Source organism: Dermatophagoides pteronyssinus, unplaced genomic scaffold (assembly GCF_027571235.1).
Source record: "Dermatophagoides pteronyssinus isolate colony J.1.1.1.1 unplaced genomic scaffold, Derpt_VIB-CSIC_2022.12 sq0002, whole genome shotgun sequence".
Lineage (NCBI taxonomy): Eukaryota > Metazoa > Arthropoda > Arachnida > Sarcoptiformes > Pyroglyphidae > Dermatophagoides > Dermatophagoides pteronyssinus.
The window spans coordinates 3187302-3205330 of record NW_027461526.1 but is presented as its reverse complement, the minus strand read 5'-3'; the positions used below and the strand labels follow the sequence as shown (position 1 = coordinate 3205330).

Here is an 18029-nt window from a genome sequence, read left to right as displayed (position 1 = left end):
TATATCATTCAGACAAGCTTTTTTCACGGTCAAATTCTAAAACTAATACAGAAAAAAAAGATAATTAAAGCGCCTCATTTATCATTTTGCTATCGAATTATGAATAAATATGGTAATATTTTAAATTTATCTGATTGATGATTGTAATGATCAAAACATTTTATTTGGAAAAAAAATCATTTTTATTTTAGCAAATTTCATTGCTCAATATTAGTGGAAGACAGCATCCTTTATGAAATTTTGAATGTTGTTGATAACATTGCAATATTATTGACATAATTTATAGGGTTTTTGTTCGATGTACATTGAAACATTTTTCATTATTATTATGACAGTATCTTTGCATCTTAATTTATTTCAATTCATACTATTACTGGTATTGCATATTTTTTTGAAATTCAGAATTAAATTTGTATTTGTTTGATAATCAATTCATTATGACATTGTAAACCAGGTATGAATACATTCAATTTTTTAAAACTTCGATGATGGTTAGCAATTTTTTGTGCACGTTTTCGACGATTTTCATAACGATTTGTTTTGGTTAATAATATTAATAAGGCAACAATTCGGTAAAAAATGATGATAAATATTAACATAATAACTGTATTCATTAAAAATGATGGATGATGTTTATGTTCGTCATTTTCCATTCGTAAACGATATAAAAGTTTTTGAACCTGTTTACGTCTACAACGATTAAATCCATATTGTAATAATGATATTGCTTCAATTCCAAAACGTGTTGGTGAAAAATTTGATAAAAATTGAAAAGCATAATGTAATCGTTTTATTGGTGTTGTCATATTGCTGACCAATAATGATATTGTCTGTATAGCTGGTATGGATACGACTAATGCAACAAAATCTCTAAGTGTGATTATGGCAATAAGGTGACCAAGTGCTTGTGATGCTAATGATCCAAGAACCAGGCAGAATATGATTGAATAATAAACTCCTGGAATAATCGGTTCATAAATATTGATAATATAACCATAGATAAATATAACAGGAATTAATGGTATTATTTCAATGAATATTTTCACGAAATAAAATGAACCAGTACTGTACCATCCTGTAACATAAAATAATAATTAAAAAAAAAAAATAATTAAAAATGAACTAAAATATTTTTTCAGATTTTTTTTAAACAAACCATTTCGATGTTCATTATAAAAAAATATAATTTCTTTTGAAAACATGAGGCGCTTCAATATGGATTTCTTCCCTTTGCCAAACCAACCACTTACTTCGTATGATAAATTTCGCCAAGCCAATGATATGTTCTCTACCGGTAGTTGGCGATTCAATTGATGATTGTCATTGATATCATTCATAATTTTTTCACATCTGTAGTTCACTGTCAATGAACTTGTGATTATTTGCTATTCAATTTTTTTGAATATTTTATGTAGATGGTTTTTTTATAACAATATTGAACTGAACTGATAAATAAAATAAACAACAATTGTCCAAATAATTTTTTAATATTTTGTCATCATCAATATAAAACTGATTTACAAAAAATAATTCGTAAAAATCATGCGTATAGCATATATGGATATTTTATATTATTAATTTATCCATTTTTTTTTTTGTTCAAGGATAGATTGATTAAAGATATGTACAAAATATCATCCGAATTGTAAAGATTGTCAACAAGCTTTTTTCACGATCAAATTCTTCAACTAATTCAAAAAAAGATAATTTCTTGATAATAATTTCCTACTTTATCATTAACAACATTTTACTTTCAAATTATTAAATGAATTAATTTGGCTGTATTTAATATTCATTTAATTCAACGATGACATTGAAATGATACTGATAAATGCATTTATTGTACGGATTTAATATGTATTTTTTATGTTGCCAAACCCCTCAGTCAATTCGTACAATAAATTACCCCACGCCAATAATACAATGTTTTATCAATCAAGAATTATTGGATATTTCATCAGATTTTTGATTGTGATGACAAAATCAACCAAAGTTTGTTGTGTTTTTTTATTAAATATTTAGTCATAACTGAACGGATATATTTCCTTTCATAAAAATTGATAAAAAATAACTTTCAATTAAATCAGCCCTGCATTTATCGGTGATAAACATAAATTAGATCAATTAATAACATTTCTGGTTAAAGGATGTCGAAAGGTTTTCAACCGTTTTAATTTAAAATAGATTAAAATTAAAAAAATTTTTCTTTGACTGTCAATTCATTTAGTTTCTTAATAAATTTAGTTTTGAAAATTATATCGTTTTTTGAAAAACAAACGTTATAACAGTCACTATTCGATTCGAAAGCGAGCAAAAATATTAATATTAATTTTTAATCATATCTAATCAAATGTAAAAATCATTTTCATTCAAACTTGATATGCATGAATGTACATATGTAGAATGATATGAAAATATCTTGATCGCCATCTTAATAAAAACAAAAATATGATAATTATTGGAAAAAATTTCTGATTTTTTGTTTTTTAAAATTGCATGTACACAGAAAATCTTTTATAGTTTTACCGATCACAATTTTTGAATGACAAAAAAGATGAAGACAAGACTAAAAGTTCCAATGTCATACAACTATATTATGAATTTTTAAATTTTTCAAATGATTAAAGATTTTTATTTGAAATTTCCGTTTATTCATTAAGATATATCAGAATAGACTATTTTGAATTGCTTTTTTTCTAATTATGTTGATAACAAAATAATTTTATTGATAAAATCATTCAACTTTGTCACAATTAGACTTGAATTTGTTTAATTGTCAATTCTTGATGACATTGTAATCCCGGTATGATTACGTTCAATGGTTGTAACTTTTGATATGAAACAGCAATTCGCATTGCACGTTTACGACGATTTTCATAACGATTTGTTTTTGCTAACAATAATAATATTGCAACTATGCGATAGATTAGTATATTGAATATTAACATTATAATTGCGTATGTAAAATAATTTTCATGATGTGCATGTTCATCTTCTTCCATTTTGAATCTGAGCAAAGTTTTTTGCACTTCTTTTTGACGACAACGATCGAATCCATATTGTAATAATACAATGGCTTCTACTAAGAAACGAGTTGGAGCGAAATTTGAAATAAATTGAAATATATAATGTAGTCGTCTAATTGGAGTTCCCATATTACTGATCAATAATGAAATGACCTCGATGGCAGGCATCGATATAATTAATGCTACAAATTTTCCCAACGTCAGTATAGCGACCAAATGTCCAAAAGCCTGTGCCGCTAAAGCAGCCATAAGAATGAAGAACAACATCCAGTAAAACATTCCAGGGCGAATCGGCTCATAAATATCGATCAAATATGTAAAAATAACCAATGCAGGTATCATTGGCAGAATTTCAGTTAAAATTTTCATCGAATAAAATACACCAGTACTGTACCATCCTAAAATAATGGATGAAAATTAAAAAATAAATAAATAAGATGCTTTCAATCATACCGTTTTGATGTTCATTGCGAAAATAAACAATTTCTCTCGAAAACATAAGAGCAGCTTGTAATAAAACAAGAAAAAACATGATAGAATTGCAGAAACATACAAAAAGAAATGAAGATTTAAGATCGAAATCTTCATCCTCTTCTGTTTGAGTTTGATTACAGGTGCTATTCATTTCATCTTCCATGTTAACACAGCCATCACTAAATACCATATTTTTGTCGAAGACAATAGAAATCAAAAAACCAAACGATATATACAGAAAATACATTAATGCGAGAATTTTCCACAAATATCCTCGAACATAAAATGCATAACGTAGTATCAACGCCCAGATAGATTTCAGTATAAAACGATTTTTATTGGTCGGTATGCCATCCATCACAAAAACAGTTTCATTTGATAGAATATGGTTATCTGCTAAGATTTTCTCATCAGTCGAACGAACCATATGTTGAACGGAAGAATCTTCATAACTGAGACAAGAAAACTTGATCAATTCTTCAACTGGAAAGATGTCCTCGCGATCCATTCGGTCCGAAACTTTCGATAGATGTTGACGTATATCGGATGGTGGACCCGAATAGACACAGACACCACCTTTGGCCAAAACATACACCTGATCGAACATAGCCAATATGTCTGCATTAGGTTGGTGGATCGAAGTGATGATGCAAATGTTGTGATGATGAGCAACTTGTCGCAAACATGACACGACTATTTGAGCTGAACTCGAATCCAGTCCACTAGTCGGTTCGTCGATACAAATCAAGTTGGGCATCCGTACGGATGTGAGTTCCAAACCCAAAGCTAAACGCTTACGTTGACCACCTGAACAATTTTGCACGTAAGTATCTTTCGTATCGATCAGATCTAATTCCTGAAGAATTTTCATGGCGATCGCTTCGTGATTCAAATTCTCATTTTCCATAGCATTTTTTAACATTGAAGCATAGATCAGGCTTTGTTTAGCTGTTAAACCGGGCAACAAATGACCTGAAACTTCTTGAGTGAGGTAACAAACTCGTATAGGAGTGAATTTACTTAAATGGAATTCGGTAGTATCGCTGAGTCGAGTTTTAGATCGACCATTGAGAACATTCAAAAGCGAAGTTTTTCCTGCTCCAGATGGTCCCATTAATGCATTTAGAGTGCCAAAACGGAACTGACCATTTAAATTTTTAAGGATTAGCTTGGAATTCGGTCCTTCTTTTTCCACATTACGAATTTCATAGATTGATTTAGTGCCGAATAGTGTTAATGAACGCCAAGCCACAATAATTTTGTGGCGAGAAAAATCTTCAAATCCAAGTTCATCTTCCTTTTTGACTCTAACAGTTTTAGACAAATCGATCATCACTTCTTTCTGATCAGATAGATTTCCATAGTCGATACATTTAATAGCATCAGATCTTGATGCTTTGACAAATCGCTTTGACCGAATGATTCCGCTGAAATGAAATATCATCAAGATAAATACCAACAGACGAATGATGACAATGTTGGTAATCAATATATACGAATCACTATATACAGTATCTACATTAACACCAAAATCTTCTAGTACAAATGAAATTGACGTCTCATTTCCACATCGTTCAAGTCCGTACATTGTATACATTAATCCATTAGGAACAGTCTTGAACGATAGAGCTTCTGAAGCTTGTAGCATAATTGAGGGGAAACTTTTCATTTTATATGGATTAAACAAGTAACCGGTAAAGAATTGCTGACAAGTAGCTATCATGTATGCGGAAACTATGGATATTTCTAAATTATCAAGAAAGATTACACATAAAAGATAACCAATGCTCTGTTGGTGAAAATTATTGAGCCAAAAAAAGTAGAGGTAATTTCCAAAACGATGCCAATTCAATTGATAATTGTCAACATAAAGATGATCGATCGAAAAATAGCTTACTACCCATATAAAATCTGTCAATAAATTCAATTCGATAAAACTAACGATTGAAAATGCCCAATAAAATGTTCCTAGACTGTACCATTCTATTTATTATCGATCAAAGATATAAAAAAACAATAAAAATAAAATCCATCATTTTTACTTACGATTTCGGTGTTCATTTCGAAAAACTTTAAGAATCGGATGAAAAAATAGGCTACTCATGCAAAGGATGCTCACACTGATCAATACTACCTCAAACATCTGATGCATAAGATAATCATCTGTTAATGCTTCATCATACAATTTTTCGCGACATGTCAAATTAAATGAATTTTCATCAGAATTCATTGAATAACAAGGATTGGCGTGAGTCATTTTCGTGTCATAAAACGATGCTACTATAGTGATAAGAATTAAAAAAAATGGAAATTGCATTAAAAATTTTTTGTAATCCGCTACAAATGTGATCTTCATTATTCGCCAGAACTGTAGGATCAAATCAGCAAATGAAAATTTCTTCCGTCCTTGTCGGATACCATTCTGTAAGAATTTCAGATCATCAACCGAAGAATCCAACTGATCATGTTGTTCATGCAAGGTTGAATCAGCCAATTTCCTAATATTCTTACTTCCAAAAGCTATCGAAAGAAATCAGTTTATACATCTTGATTAGTACGAGAATTATACATGCCTTCACAAGCAATTTCTAAATATTCTTCGATAGGTGGTATTTCTTTGTCAAATTCATCGTTTATTTTTTTCTTCAAATTGTCACGCAAATCGTCTGGAGGGCCTGAATAGATGCAAACACCACCTTTGGCCAAAATGAAAACTTTGTCAAATAAGCTCATGATATCTGAATTTGGTGTATGAATTGATACAAAAATGGTCAATCGGCTATCATCAACCAATTTTCGTAGACTTTTCGTCACCAATACAGCGGCATTACTATCGAGTCCGGTTGTTGGTTCATCAACAAACAAAAACGTTGGCCTCTCCAACGACATCAGTTCCTGAGAAATTGCTATTCGTCGTTGTTCACCCCCGGAACATTTTTCGAAATGATTATCTAGTATAGTTTCATCGAGTAAAAGTTCACTTAATACCGACCGTATATGCTGATCCATTTGATTCCATTTACTCATTGGATTCTTAAAACGGAATGCATAATGCAGGATTTCTCGAACAGTCATTCGAGCAATGATGGTTTCGTGGACATGTTGCTCAACAAATCGAATAACCGGTGTTTGATTAGATTCCGCTTGATTCAGATAAATTTCCGAGTCCGATGTGATTCCATTACGCAATGTACCATTCAAACAGTTAAGTAATGTGGTCTTCCCAGCACCACTTGGACCAAGAAATGCATTCATACTGCCATAACTGACATGGCCATTCAAACGTTTCAATATGGATTTCTTCCCTTTGCCAAACCAACCACTTACTTCGTATGATAAATTTCGCCATGCCAATGATATGTTCTCCACCGGTAGTTGGCGATTCAATTGTTCATTAAGATTATGATTGTCATTAATATCGTTCATAATTTTTTCACATCTGTAGTTCACTGTCAATGAACTTGTGATTATTTGCTATTCAATTTTTTTAAATATTTTATGCAGATAATTTTTTATGTAATAAAAACAGAGTTAAACTGGTGCGTTTCCTTTTCTAACACTGAAAAATTTAAAAATGAACGATGATCATAATAACAGTTGCGGAAATAATTTTCTTAACATAATATTAAGCCATCAATTTATAGCAGATTCAAAAATATAATGAATCATAAAAATCATGCGTCAATTTTTTCGAATTGATTCGCTTGATTTTTTCTGTTTCATACCCATTTCGCTTAGTAACAACCCATCATACACCACATTATATATGCTCAAAAAAGTTACTTGTTTTCCATTGTTTCCTGTGTATTAGATTCATATTCATGTATTCATTTTTGTTCAAGGGTAGATTGATTGAAGATTTAGACGATATATCATTCAGACAAGCTTTTTTCACGGTCAAATTCTAAAACTAATACAGAAAAAAAAGATAATTAAAGCGCCTCATTCATCATTTTGCTATCGAATCTTATTAATAAACACGAGAAGCGAAGCTTCTCGAGAGTGAGACCATCAGAGAAATGTGTTAGGAAATTTTTAATACACAAATGTGATAGAAAGGGTCTGCAGAAAAAGTCAATGTGCGCAACTTTGTGCGCAACATGAATTGCCTCGGGATAGAAACAATTGTTAACGCTTAGGCCCCGGTCTCATTATTATGGGACCGCGGCCTTAATCAGGTTAGGTTAGGTTTGTGCAATTAGGTTTTCCGAGAGGAACTAAGTGAAGCGCCAATATTAGTGGCTATCTTTGGCGATTTTTTCCAATATTTTTTGGACCGATTTTCGGTGAAACCCGAAACAAATGGATAGAAAACAAATAATTGATTGTATCGAATGAATAAATAGTTGGATCGATCGCAAAAGAACAAAACTTCAGCCAAAGATTTGGGAGATGGGCGGCGTAGCCGCTCATCTGCCAAAATCTACGGCTGAAGCAGTGTGTGTGCTGCTGGCCGAAGGCCGGCAACACACACTTGTTATGAATAAATATGGTAATATTTGAAATTTATCTGATTGATGATTGTAATGATCAAAACATTTTATTTGGAAAAAAAATCATTTTTATTTTAGCAAATTTCTTTGCGCAATATTAGTGGAAGACAGCATCCTTTATGAAATTTTGAATGTTGTTGATAACATTGCAATATTATTGACATAATTTATAGGGTTTTTGTTCGATGTACATTGAAACATTTTTCATTATTATTATGACAGTATCTTTGCATCTTAATTTATTTCAATTCATACTATTACTGGTATTGCATATTTTTTTGAAATTCAGAATTAAATTTGTATTTGTTTGATAATCAATTCATTATGACATTGTAAACCAGGTATGAATACATTCAATTTTTTAAAACTTCGATGATGGTTAGCAATTTTTTGTGCACGTTTTCGACGATTTTCATAACGATTTGTTTTGGTTAATAATATTAATAAGGCAACAATTCGGTAAAAAATGATGATAAATATTAACATAATAACTGTATTCATTAAAAATGATGGATGATGTTTATGTTCGTCATTTTCCATTCGTAAACGATATAAAAGTTTTTGAACCTGTTTACGTCTACAACGATTGAATCCATATTGTAATAATGATATTGCTTCAATTCCAAAACGTGTTGGTGAAAAATTTGATAAAAATTGAAAAGCATAATGTAATCGTTTTATTGGTGTTGTCATATTGCTGACCAATAATGATATTGTCTGTATAGCTGGTATGGATACGACTAATGCAACAAAATCTCCAAGTGTGATTATGGCAATAAGGTGACCAAGTGCTTGTGATGCTAATGATCCAAGAACCAGGCAGAATATGATTGAATAATAAACTCCTGGAATAATCGGTTCATAAATATTGATAATATAACCATAGATAAATATAACAGGAATTAATGGTATTATTTCAATGAATATTTTCACGAAATAAAATGAACCAGTACTGTACCATCCTGTAACATAAAATAATAATTAAAAAAAAAAAATAATTAAAAATGAACTAAAATATTTTTTCATTTTTTTTAAACAAACCATTTCGATGTTCATTGTAAAAAAATATAATTTCTTTTGAAAACATTGTGGCAGCATTAAGCAGAACGAGAAATATAAACAAACCATATGACCAACAAATATAAGTGAATGACGCTTTTAGATCAAAATCTTCATCATCTTTATCTTGTGTTTGATTACAGGTACTATTGAATTCATCCTCTAAACTTACGCAACCATCACGATAGATCATATTATGATCAAATATTACACTGAGTGAAAAACCAAAAAAAATATATAGGGCATACATCATACACATATTTTGCCATAGATAGCCACGAATATAATGTATATAACGAAGTATTAATACACCAACAGATTTCAATGTAAAACGATTACGATTGGTCGGTATACCATCCAATACAGGCGTAGTTTCTTCCGATAAAAAGATGCCTTGTGATTGAATGGATTCATTTGATAATCTTGATAAATTTTGTACATTATCATTTTTATAGCCGGAACAAGAATACTTGATCAATTCTTCAACTGGAAAAATGTCATCGCGATCCATTTGGTCAGATACTTTTGATAAATGTTGACGTATATCGGATGGCGAACCCGAATAGACACAGACACCACCTTTGGCCAGTATATACAACTGATCAAACATGACCAATACTTCGGCATTAGGCTGATGGATTGAAGTGATGATGCAAATGTTGTGGTGATGAGCCACTTTTCGTAAGCATGACATGACCACTTGAGCTGAATTCGAATCTAATCCACTGGTCGGTTCGTCGATACAAATCAAGTTAGGCATCCGTACTGATGTGAGTTCCAAACCCAAAGCCAAACGCTTGCGTTGACCACCTGAACAATTTTGCACGTACGTATCTTTCGTATCGATTAGATCTAGTTCATTGAGAATTTTCATGGCGATAGCTTCGTGATTCAAATTCTCATTTTCCATAGCATTTTTTAACATTGAAGCATAGATCAGGCTTTGTTTAGCTGTTAAACCGGGCAACAAATGACCTGAAACTTCTTGAGTGAGGTAACAAATACGTAAAGGAGTAAATTTGCTGAGGTGAAATTCGGTAGTGTCGCTTAGACGAGTTTTGGATCGACCATTGAGAACATTCAAAAGCGAAGTTTTTCCTGCACCAGATGGCCCCATCAATGCATTCAGAGTACCAAAACGAAACTGACCATTCAAATTTCTAAGAATTATTTTTGAATTAGACCCTTCATTTTCAATCGATCGTGTCTCATAAATTGATTTAGTGCCGAATAGTGTCAGTGAACGCCAAGCCACAATAATTTTGTGTCGAGAAAAATCTTCAAATTCGAGTTCATCTTCTTTTTTGATTCGAACAGTGTGGTCTAGATTTTCCGTATTCCCTTCAAGGCCAGACAATTCTCCATAATCAATTGTTTTAATTGATTCAAATTTCGTTGATCTCTTGAAATTTTTTGATTTCATAATTCCACTGAAATAAAAAACCATGATGATGAATGATAACAATCGTACTAAAGTAATGTTTATCATTAGAATATATGAATCCTGAAATACTGTTTTAACGTTGACACCAAAATTTTCAAGTGCAAAAGATATTTTCGTTTCCTCTTCACATCGATCCAATGCATATATTGTATACATCAACCCATTCGGACTTGTTTTAAATGATAATAATTCCGATAAACGTAGAAATGATGATGGCATACTTTTCATTTTATATGGATTGAACATATATCCGGTAAAAAATTGTTCAGAAATCACGAATAAATATGATGTTATAACAGCCACTTCAATTTTGTTTAAAAATATCAAACAAATTAAATAACCGAAACTTTGATGGAAACAATTATTCAGCCAGATAAAATAGAAAAAATTTGCAAAACGATTCCAATTCATTTGATAATGATCAATATAAAGATGATCAATAGCAAAATATGCGACCAAACTAATAAAACTGGCTATTATTGTCAATTCAATGAATCGAACAATTGTTAATGACAAGTAAAATGTTCCAAGACTATACCATTCTGTTGAATTAAAACGAACGAAATAATTTTTATTTTCTACGGAATTCAAGTATCTTATAATTAATTACTTACGATTACGATGTTCATTGCGAAATACTTTCAATATTGGATTTAAAAATAATGTGCTCATGCACATTATGCTTAATGATACCAATATTAAATATATCCATTGATTCATACGATATTCATCAGTCAATGATTCTGCATACAATCTTTCACGACATGTAATATTGAATTCATTATCATCATGATCAATTGAATAACAAACATCGGCTTGTGTTATTTTTTCATCAAAAAAACATGCAATGATGCTGATCAGAAGGAAAAAGAATGGAAATTGCATCAGAAAATTTCTATATTCAGCAACAAATGATATCATGAACATTCGATATAATTGCAATGATAGATCGATAAATCGAAATTGCTTTCGTCGTTGTCGAATACCATTCGGTTGAAATTTTAAATCATCAACGCATGAATTTAATTTTTCATTTTCTTCAAGTAGAGTTGAATCGGCTAATTGACGAACAAGATGGTTTTGGATGCCTAAAAATATCAACAACAAAAAATTTAACAACAAAAATTTTTGTATGGAAATCATTTGAAGTAAAAACCTTTGCAAGCAATTTCTAAATATTCCTCAATTGGAGGTTTTTCGGTATCGAATTCAATATTAATCTTTTGTTTAAGACTATTACGTAAATTTTCTGGAGGGCCTGAATAGATACAGACACCGCCTTTGGCAAGAACAAACACTTTGTTGAATAAATTCATGATATCTGAGCTAGGCGTATGTATCGATACCAGAATGGTCAAACGGTTATTATCAGCCAATTTTCTTAAACATTCCATTACCAACACAGCGGCATTACTATCGAGTCCGGTTGTTGGTTCATCAACAAACAAAAACGTTGGCTTCTCCAACGACATCATTTCCTGAGCGATAGCTATTCGTCGTTGTTCACCACCGGAACATTTTTCAAAATGATTATCCAGTATAGTTTCATCGAGTAAAAGTTCACTTAATACCGACCGTATGTGTTGATCCATTTGGTCCCAATGTACAGAATCATTTTTGAAACGAAATGCATAATGCAAAATATTGCCAACACTCATTTTACCGATAATATTTTCATGTATATGTTGCTCAACGTATCTTATATTAGGCACATTATCATGTTCATTTTGATTTAGATAAATTTCGGATTCTATTGTCATACCATTCGAATTCGTACCATTCAAGCAGCTAAGCATAGTCGTTTTACCAGCACCACTTGGACCAAGAAATGCATTCATACTATTATAATTAACATAACCGTTCAAACGTTTTAAAATAGTTTTTCGTTCACCACTACCAAATGGGCCATTAACTTCATAACAAAGATTACGCCATGCTAAGGAAATATTTTTTTTCGACAATTGAAAATCAATATCTGTGTCGATATTTTCTCGCAATTCAAATTGAATTGTTTGTACACGATTAGAATGATTGTCATTTCTTTTGAGAATATACATCATTAATTTGGCAAAATATGTTTTTTTTCTTCCAATCTTACCATTAAATACCTTTTCCTATATTGAGAAAATTTTTATCAGTTCGAACTTGAATGATGAATTATATCTGGTTATTTTTTTACCTTTTCATATAATTGCGACTTAATAGATTTGTTTATCATTCAAATCTATTTATCTATTTCATTCATTTCGTAAATTTTCATATAGGAGATATGATCAATAAAAATTGTATTTGGAAAATTATTGAACAATATTTTTATTGTGATTAAAAATACAGTTTTTTCGAACAAAAATTAAAACAAAAAATAATAATAATAAATGTGTTGATAATGATCTTTCATTAATAATTAATTCTTTGATAGTGACGATGTGTGTCATTTTGAGTTATTAGTTTGTTTTAATGATGGCAACAAATTTAATGAATTCATCGAATAAAGAAGAGAAATTTCTTCATACTTCAATCCTTTTGATTATTAATTCAGTATCACATTGTAGACCGGGTATAATAACGTTTGATGGTTTAAGATTTTTATGAAAATCAGAAATTCTTTGTGCGCGTTTACGGCGATTATTGAAATGATTAAATCTAATGATGAGCAACAATAAGGAAACTAAACGATAAAATATTAAATTAAATATTAACATGATAAGTGTTTGTAGAAGAAATGAAGCATGATGTTCATGTTCATCATTTTCCATTTTCAATTTGAAAAGAATTTTCTGCACTTCTTTCAGGCCACACCGATCGAATCCATATTGTAATAGAAACATTGCTTCAATACCGAATCGTGTTGGTGCAAAATTCGATATAAATTGTAGAATATAATGTAAACGTTTGACTGGTGTTCCTAAATTGCTAACCATTAAGAAAATAGCTTCGATGCCCGGAATCGAAATAACTAATGCAACAAATTCACCCATTGTTACAATTGATAATAGATGACCAACTGATTGAACGGCTGTTGCGCCAAGAATTACATAGAAAGCAATGGAAAAATATATCCCAGGACGTACAGGTTCATAGATATCAATCAAAAGTGTATAGATGAGAAAGATTGGAATTTGTGGCAATAATTCGACCCATATTTTCATGAAATAAAATGCACCAGTACTATACCAACCTATTTTCAAAACAATAACATTATTTTCGAAAATGAAAAGAAATTTTCATTTTAAAAGCTTTCTTACCATTTCGATGTTCATTACGAAAAAATACCATCTCTTTCGAAAACATTATGGCAGATTGAACCAATACAAGAAACAAAAACATTCCATAACCAAAACAAACATATATGAATGAAGCATCGAGATGAAAATCTTCATCTTCTTTATCCTGTGTTTGATTACAAGTACTATTAAATTCATCTTGAAGGTCGACACAACCATCAGTGAATATCATGTTATGATCAAATAGAATGTTTAATGTCAATCCAAAACACAGATAAAGACCATACATTAGACAAAGAATCGGCCATAAGTAACCAAGAACATAGAAGGTATATCGCATCATTAAAACTCGAACAGATTTCATGGAGAAACGATTTCTATTTGTCGGTATGCCATCCATAACAGGAGTTGTTTCTTCCGACACGATCAAGTCTTGTGATGTAATTTGCAAATCCGAAGAGGCTACCAAATCCTGAACGGAAGAATCTTCATAATTGAGACAAGAATACTTAATCAATTCTTCAACTGGAAAGATGTCATCGCGATCCACTCGATCAGACACTTTTGATAGATGCTGACGAATATCGGATGGTGGACCCGAATAGACACAGACACCACCTTTGGCCAATACATACACCTGATCAAACATAGTCAATACTTCTACATTAGGTTGGTGAATCGAAGTGATGATGCAAATGTTGTTATGATGAGCCACTTGTCGTAAACATGACACGACGGTTTGAGATGAGCTCGAATCCAATCCACTGGTCGGTTCGTCGATACAAATCAAGTTTGGCATTCGTACGGATGTGAGTTCCAAACCCAAAGCCAAACGCTTACGTTGACCACCTGAACAACTTTGCACGTACGTATCTTTAGTATCGATCAGATCTAGTTCGTTGAGAATTTTCATGGCGATCGCTTCGTGATTCAAATTCTCATTTTCCATAGCATTTTTCAACATTGAAGCATAGATCAGACTTTGTTTAGCAGTTAAACCGGGTAGCAAATGACCTGAAACTTCTTGAGTGAGGTAACAAACTCGTATAGGAGTGAATTTACTGAGATAGAATTCGCTAGTGTCGCTTAGACGAGTTTTGGATCGACCATTAAGAACATTCAAAAGCGAAGTTTTTCCTGCTCCAGATGGCCCCATCAATGCATTTAGAGTACCAAAACGGACCTGACCATTTAAATTTTTAAGAATTATTTTCGAATCTGATCCTTCATTTTCAATCGATCGAATCTCATAGATTGATTTAGTGCCAAATAGTGTTAGTGAGCGCCAAGCCACAATAACTTTGTTTCGAGAAAAATCTTCAAATCCAAGTTCATCTTCTTTTTTGACTCGAACAGTTTTCGACAAATCAATCTTTTCTTCATTCAGATCAGATAGATTTCCATAATCAATACATTTGATAGCATCAGATTTTGATGCTTTAATAAAATTTTTTGACCGATTAATGCCGCTAAAATGATAAACCATCATAATGAATATAAGTGATCGAAAAATGATAATATTGACGATCATCAGATATGAATCACTATATACTGTATCAACATTTACACCGAAATCATCGAGTACAAATGAGATTTGTTTTTCATCCAGACATCGATCCAATCCATACATTGTATACATTAATCCATTAGGACTAGTTTTAAATGATAATAATTCGGACATTCGTAAAAATATTGAAGGCATATTTTTCATTTTATATGGATCGAACATATAACCGGTAAAAAATTGTTCACTAACAGCAATCATATATGACGTTACAATAGATACTTCAATTTTGTCCAACAATAATAGACAAATAAAATAGCCAATACTTTGTTGATAAAAATTTGTAAGCCAAATAAAATAGATAAAATTTCCCAAACGATTCCAATTCATTTGATAATGATCCACATAAAGATGATCAATGACAAAATATGCGACTAAACCAATAAAACCGGCCATTATTGTCAATTCGATAAAACGAATAATCATGAATGCCCAATAGAATGTGCCAAGACTATACCATTCTATAAAGAATTTCACTTTGAAACCGATTTCAAGAATAAATAAAAACAAAAATAACTTACGATTACGATGTTCATTTCGAAAAACTTTGAGTATTGGATTGAAAAATAGACTACTCATACATAATATAGCTAAACCAACCAGATTAAGCCAATACCATTGATTCATTTTATAATCATATGTTAATGATTCGGCATGTAATTTATCACGACATGTTACATTGAATGCGCTATCATCAGCTTCGAATGAATAACATGTTTCGGCATGTGTCATATTTGGATCGAACAATACGGTTATGATTGCAATCAAAAAGAAAAAGAATGGAAATTGCATAAGAAAATTTTTGTATTCAGCAACGAATGTTATTCGAAATACACGATACAATTGTAGAATAAGATCATCTATTGAAAACCATTTACGCCGTTGTTGTACACCATTCGATAAAAATCGCAAATCATCAACAAATTCATCCAATTTTTCATGCTGTTCCAGTAAAGTTGAATCAGTCAATTTACGTACGAATTCATTTCGTATGCCTACAATTTTAATAAAGAATTGATAATTAAAGATTTTTTCAAAAAGTACAAACCTTCACAAGCAATTTCTAAATATTCTTCGATTGGTGGCTTTTCTGTGTCGAATTCATGACTGATTTTTTGCTTCAAATTGTCACGCAAGTTGTCTGGAGGGCCTGAATAGATGCAAACACCACCTTTGGCCAAAATGAAAACTTTGTCAAATAAGCTCATGATATCTGAATTTGGTGTATGAATCGATACTAAAATGGTCAATCGGCTATTATCAGCTAATTTTCTCAGACATTCCATTACCAATACAGCGGCATTACTATCAAGTCCGGTTGTTGGTTCATCAACAAATAAAAATGTTGGCTTCTCTAGCGACATCAGTTCTTGAGCAATTGCTATTCGTCGTTGTTCACCCCCGGAACATTTTTCGAAATGATTATTCAATATAGTTTCATCGAGTAAAAGTTCACTTAATACCGACCGTATATGTTTATCCATTTGATTCCATTTACTCATTGGATTCTTGAAACGGAATGCATAATGCAGGATTTCTCGAACAGTCATTCGAGCGATGATAGTTTCGTGAATGTGTTGCTCAACGAAACGAATAATTGGTGTTTGAGTTGGTTCCGCCTGATTCAGATAAATTTCCGAGTCCGATGTGATACCATTACGCAATGTTCCATTCAAGCAGTTGAGCATTGTGGTCTTCCCAGCACCACTTGGCCCAAGAAATGCATTCATACTGCCATAAGTGACATGGCCATTCAAACGTTTCAATATTGATTTCTTCCCTTTGCCAAACCAACCACTTGCTTCGTATGATAAATTTCGCCATGCCAATGATATGTTCTGTGTCGATAATATATCATCTTTTCTGGTTCTTTCTTCTAATTCAAACTCAAACGATTTAACATATCCATCATTGGAATATTTGATGTTTTTTTCACTGTCCATATTATAATGTTGATTGATAATAAAACAGTGATTTCAGAATGTTTACATCAGATTTATTCGAAACTTTGAGTATCTTATTGATCGTTGAAAAATATTTCATTTCTCGGAATATTTTTTCGAATAACAGTTTCACAAATCACTTTTATGAATATCGATAATGGATATCACAGATGAACATTCACATAAACAAACACAAATATGCAACTGATTTACGAACATTGAAACATCAAGAATGCAGGAATGAATGTATGTTTTTACTAAAGATGTATGTATCAAAACAAAAAGACCTTGAATCAATGTTTTAGTATGGTGTTTTTTTCATTTCAAACACATTAAAGAACGATAATGAGAATCGGTGTTTTTTCCAATGATGAAAGTAAAAACAAATATATTTAGAGAGAAGATTTCTCTTGCTTACCATGATCAATGAATATGGCTTTGAAATATTTTCATTTTTTTCTGAAGAAAAAAAACTCGTTTGAAAAATGAGGGATATTATCAATGATGAATAATGTATCCATTCGATGATGGGGGAACCTCATCGATTTTTGTTTTTTTTTCTGCTCAAAAATGGGTATGATTTGATCATTTTGTTGATTATTGTTCTCAACACTTTTTTTTCTTTGCTTTCGTCAAACGTCCAAGGGTCCAGTGAACTAATAGTTTTCCTTTCTGTTAAAGGGAATATGTGTTCACAAAATTTGTCAATTATGATTTTGAACGGAAATCCTGTACATCTGTGAAAATTCTAGATAAAATAATTAAAAAAACAAACAAACAAAAAACTTTGGCAAAAATAAAT

At 31.4% G+C, this 18029-nt stretch overlaps 4 protein-coding genes across 4 annotated transcripts; all 4 read right to left on the bottom strand.

The window, feature by feature from the left end:
* Positions 1–397: 397 nt before the first annotated feature.
* On the bottom strand, positions 398–2179 carry LOC142646290 (uncharacterized). The gene is made up of 2 exons (XM_075824788.1): positions 1157–2179; positions 398–1075 (listed from the first exon to the last, which is right to left on the bottom strand). The coding sequence occupies exons 1-2, from the start codon at positions 1335–1337 to the stop codon at positions 405–407; spliced, it is 852 nt and encodes a 283-aa protein (XP_075680903.1). The 5' UTR covers positions 1338–2179; the 3' UTR covers positions 398–404.
* Positions 2180–2685: 506 nt separating this feature from the next.
* Positions 2686–7095, bottom strand: LOC113792668 (uncharacterized). The gene is made up of 4 exons (XM_075824786.1): positions 6074–7095; positions 5547–6020; positions 3480–5483; positions 2686–3424 (listed from the first exon to the last, which is right to left on the bottom strand). Exons 1-4 carry the CDS (start codon positions 6924–6926, stop codon positions 2754–2756), a joined length of 4002 nt encoding a protein of 1333 aa, XP_075680901.1. The 5' UTR covers positions 6927–7095; the 3' UTR covers positions 2686–2753.
* A 1182-nt stretch (positions 7096–8277) lies between these two features.
* On the bottom strand, positions 8278–12580 carry LOC113798603 (uncharacterized). The gene is made up of 4 exons (XM_027349166.2): positions 11653–12580; positions 11111–11584; positions 9035–11038; positions 8278–8955 (listed from the first exon to the last, which is right to left on the bottom strand). Exons 1-4 carry the CDS (start codon positions 12554–12556, stop codon positions 8285–8287), a joined length of 4053 nt encoding a protein of 1350 aa, XP_027204967.2. The 5' UTR covers positions 12557–12580; the 3' UTR covers positions 8278–8284.
* Positions 12581–12779: 199 nt separating this feature from the next.
* Positions 12780–17463, bottom strand: LOC113790209 (uncharacterized). Its single transcript, XM_075824785.1, has 4 exons — positions 16333–17463; positions 15806–16279; positions 13742–15745; positions 12780–13674 (listed from the first exon to the last, which is right to left on the bottom strand). The coding sequence occupies exons 1-4, from the start codon at positions 17225–17227 to the stop codon at positions 13004–13006; spliced, it is 4044 nt and encodes a 1347-aa protein (XP_075680900.1). The 5' UTR covers positions 17228–17463; the 3' UTR covers positions 12780–13003.
* Positions 17464–18029: the final 566 nt, after the last annotated feature.

Coding starts and splice junctions, on each gene's coding strand:
- LOC113792668 (XM_075824786.1), bottom strand. CDS start 6,926: ATGAACGATATTAATGACAATCATAATCTTAATGAACAATTGAATCGC. Junction 5,484..5,546: donor TCGAAATGAACACCGAAATC/GTAAGTAAAAAT, acceptor GATAATAAATAG/AATGGTACAGTCTAGGAACA. Junction 3,425..3,479: donor TCGCAATGAACATCAAAACG/GTATGATTGAAA, acceptor CCATTATTTTAG/GATGGTACAGTACTGGTGTA.
- LOC142646290 (XM_075824788.1), bottom strand. CDS start 1,337: ATGAATGATATCAATGACAATCATCAATTGAATCGCCAACTACCGGTA. Junction 1,076..1,156: donor TTATAATGAACATCGAAATG/GTTTGTTTAAAA, acceptor TTTATGTTACAG/GATGGTACAGTACTGGTTCA.
- LOC113790209 (XM_075824785.1), bottom strand. CDS start 17,227: ATGGACAGTGAAAAAAACATCAAATATTCCAATGATGGATATGTTAAA. Junction 15,746..15,805: donor TCGAAATGAACATCGTAATC/GTAAGTTATTTT, acceptor AATTCTTTATAG/AATGGTATAGTCTTGGCACA. Junction 13,675..13,741: donor TCGTAATGAACATCGAAATG/GTAAGAAAGCTT, acceptor TTTTGAAAATAG/GTTGGTATAGTACTGGTGCA.
- LOC113798603 (XM_027349166.2), bottom strand. CDS start 12,556: ATGATGTATATTCTCAAAAGAAATGACAATCATTCTAATCGTGTACAA. Junction 11,585..11,652: donor TTTAGAAATTGCTTGCAAAG/GTTTTTACTTCA, acceptor TGATATTTTTAG/GCATCCAAAACCATCTTGTT. Junction 11,039..11,110: donor TCGCAATGAACATCGTAATC/GTAAGTAATTAA, acceptor TTAATTCAACAG/AATGGTATAGTCTTGGAACA.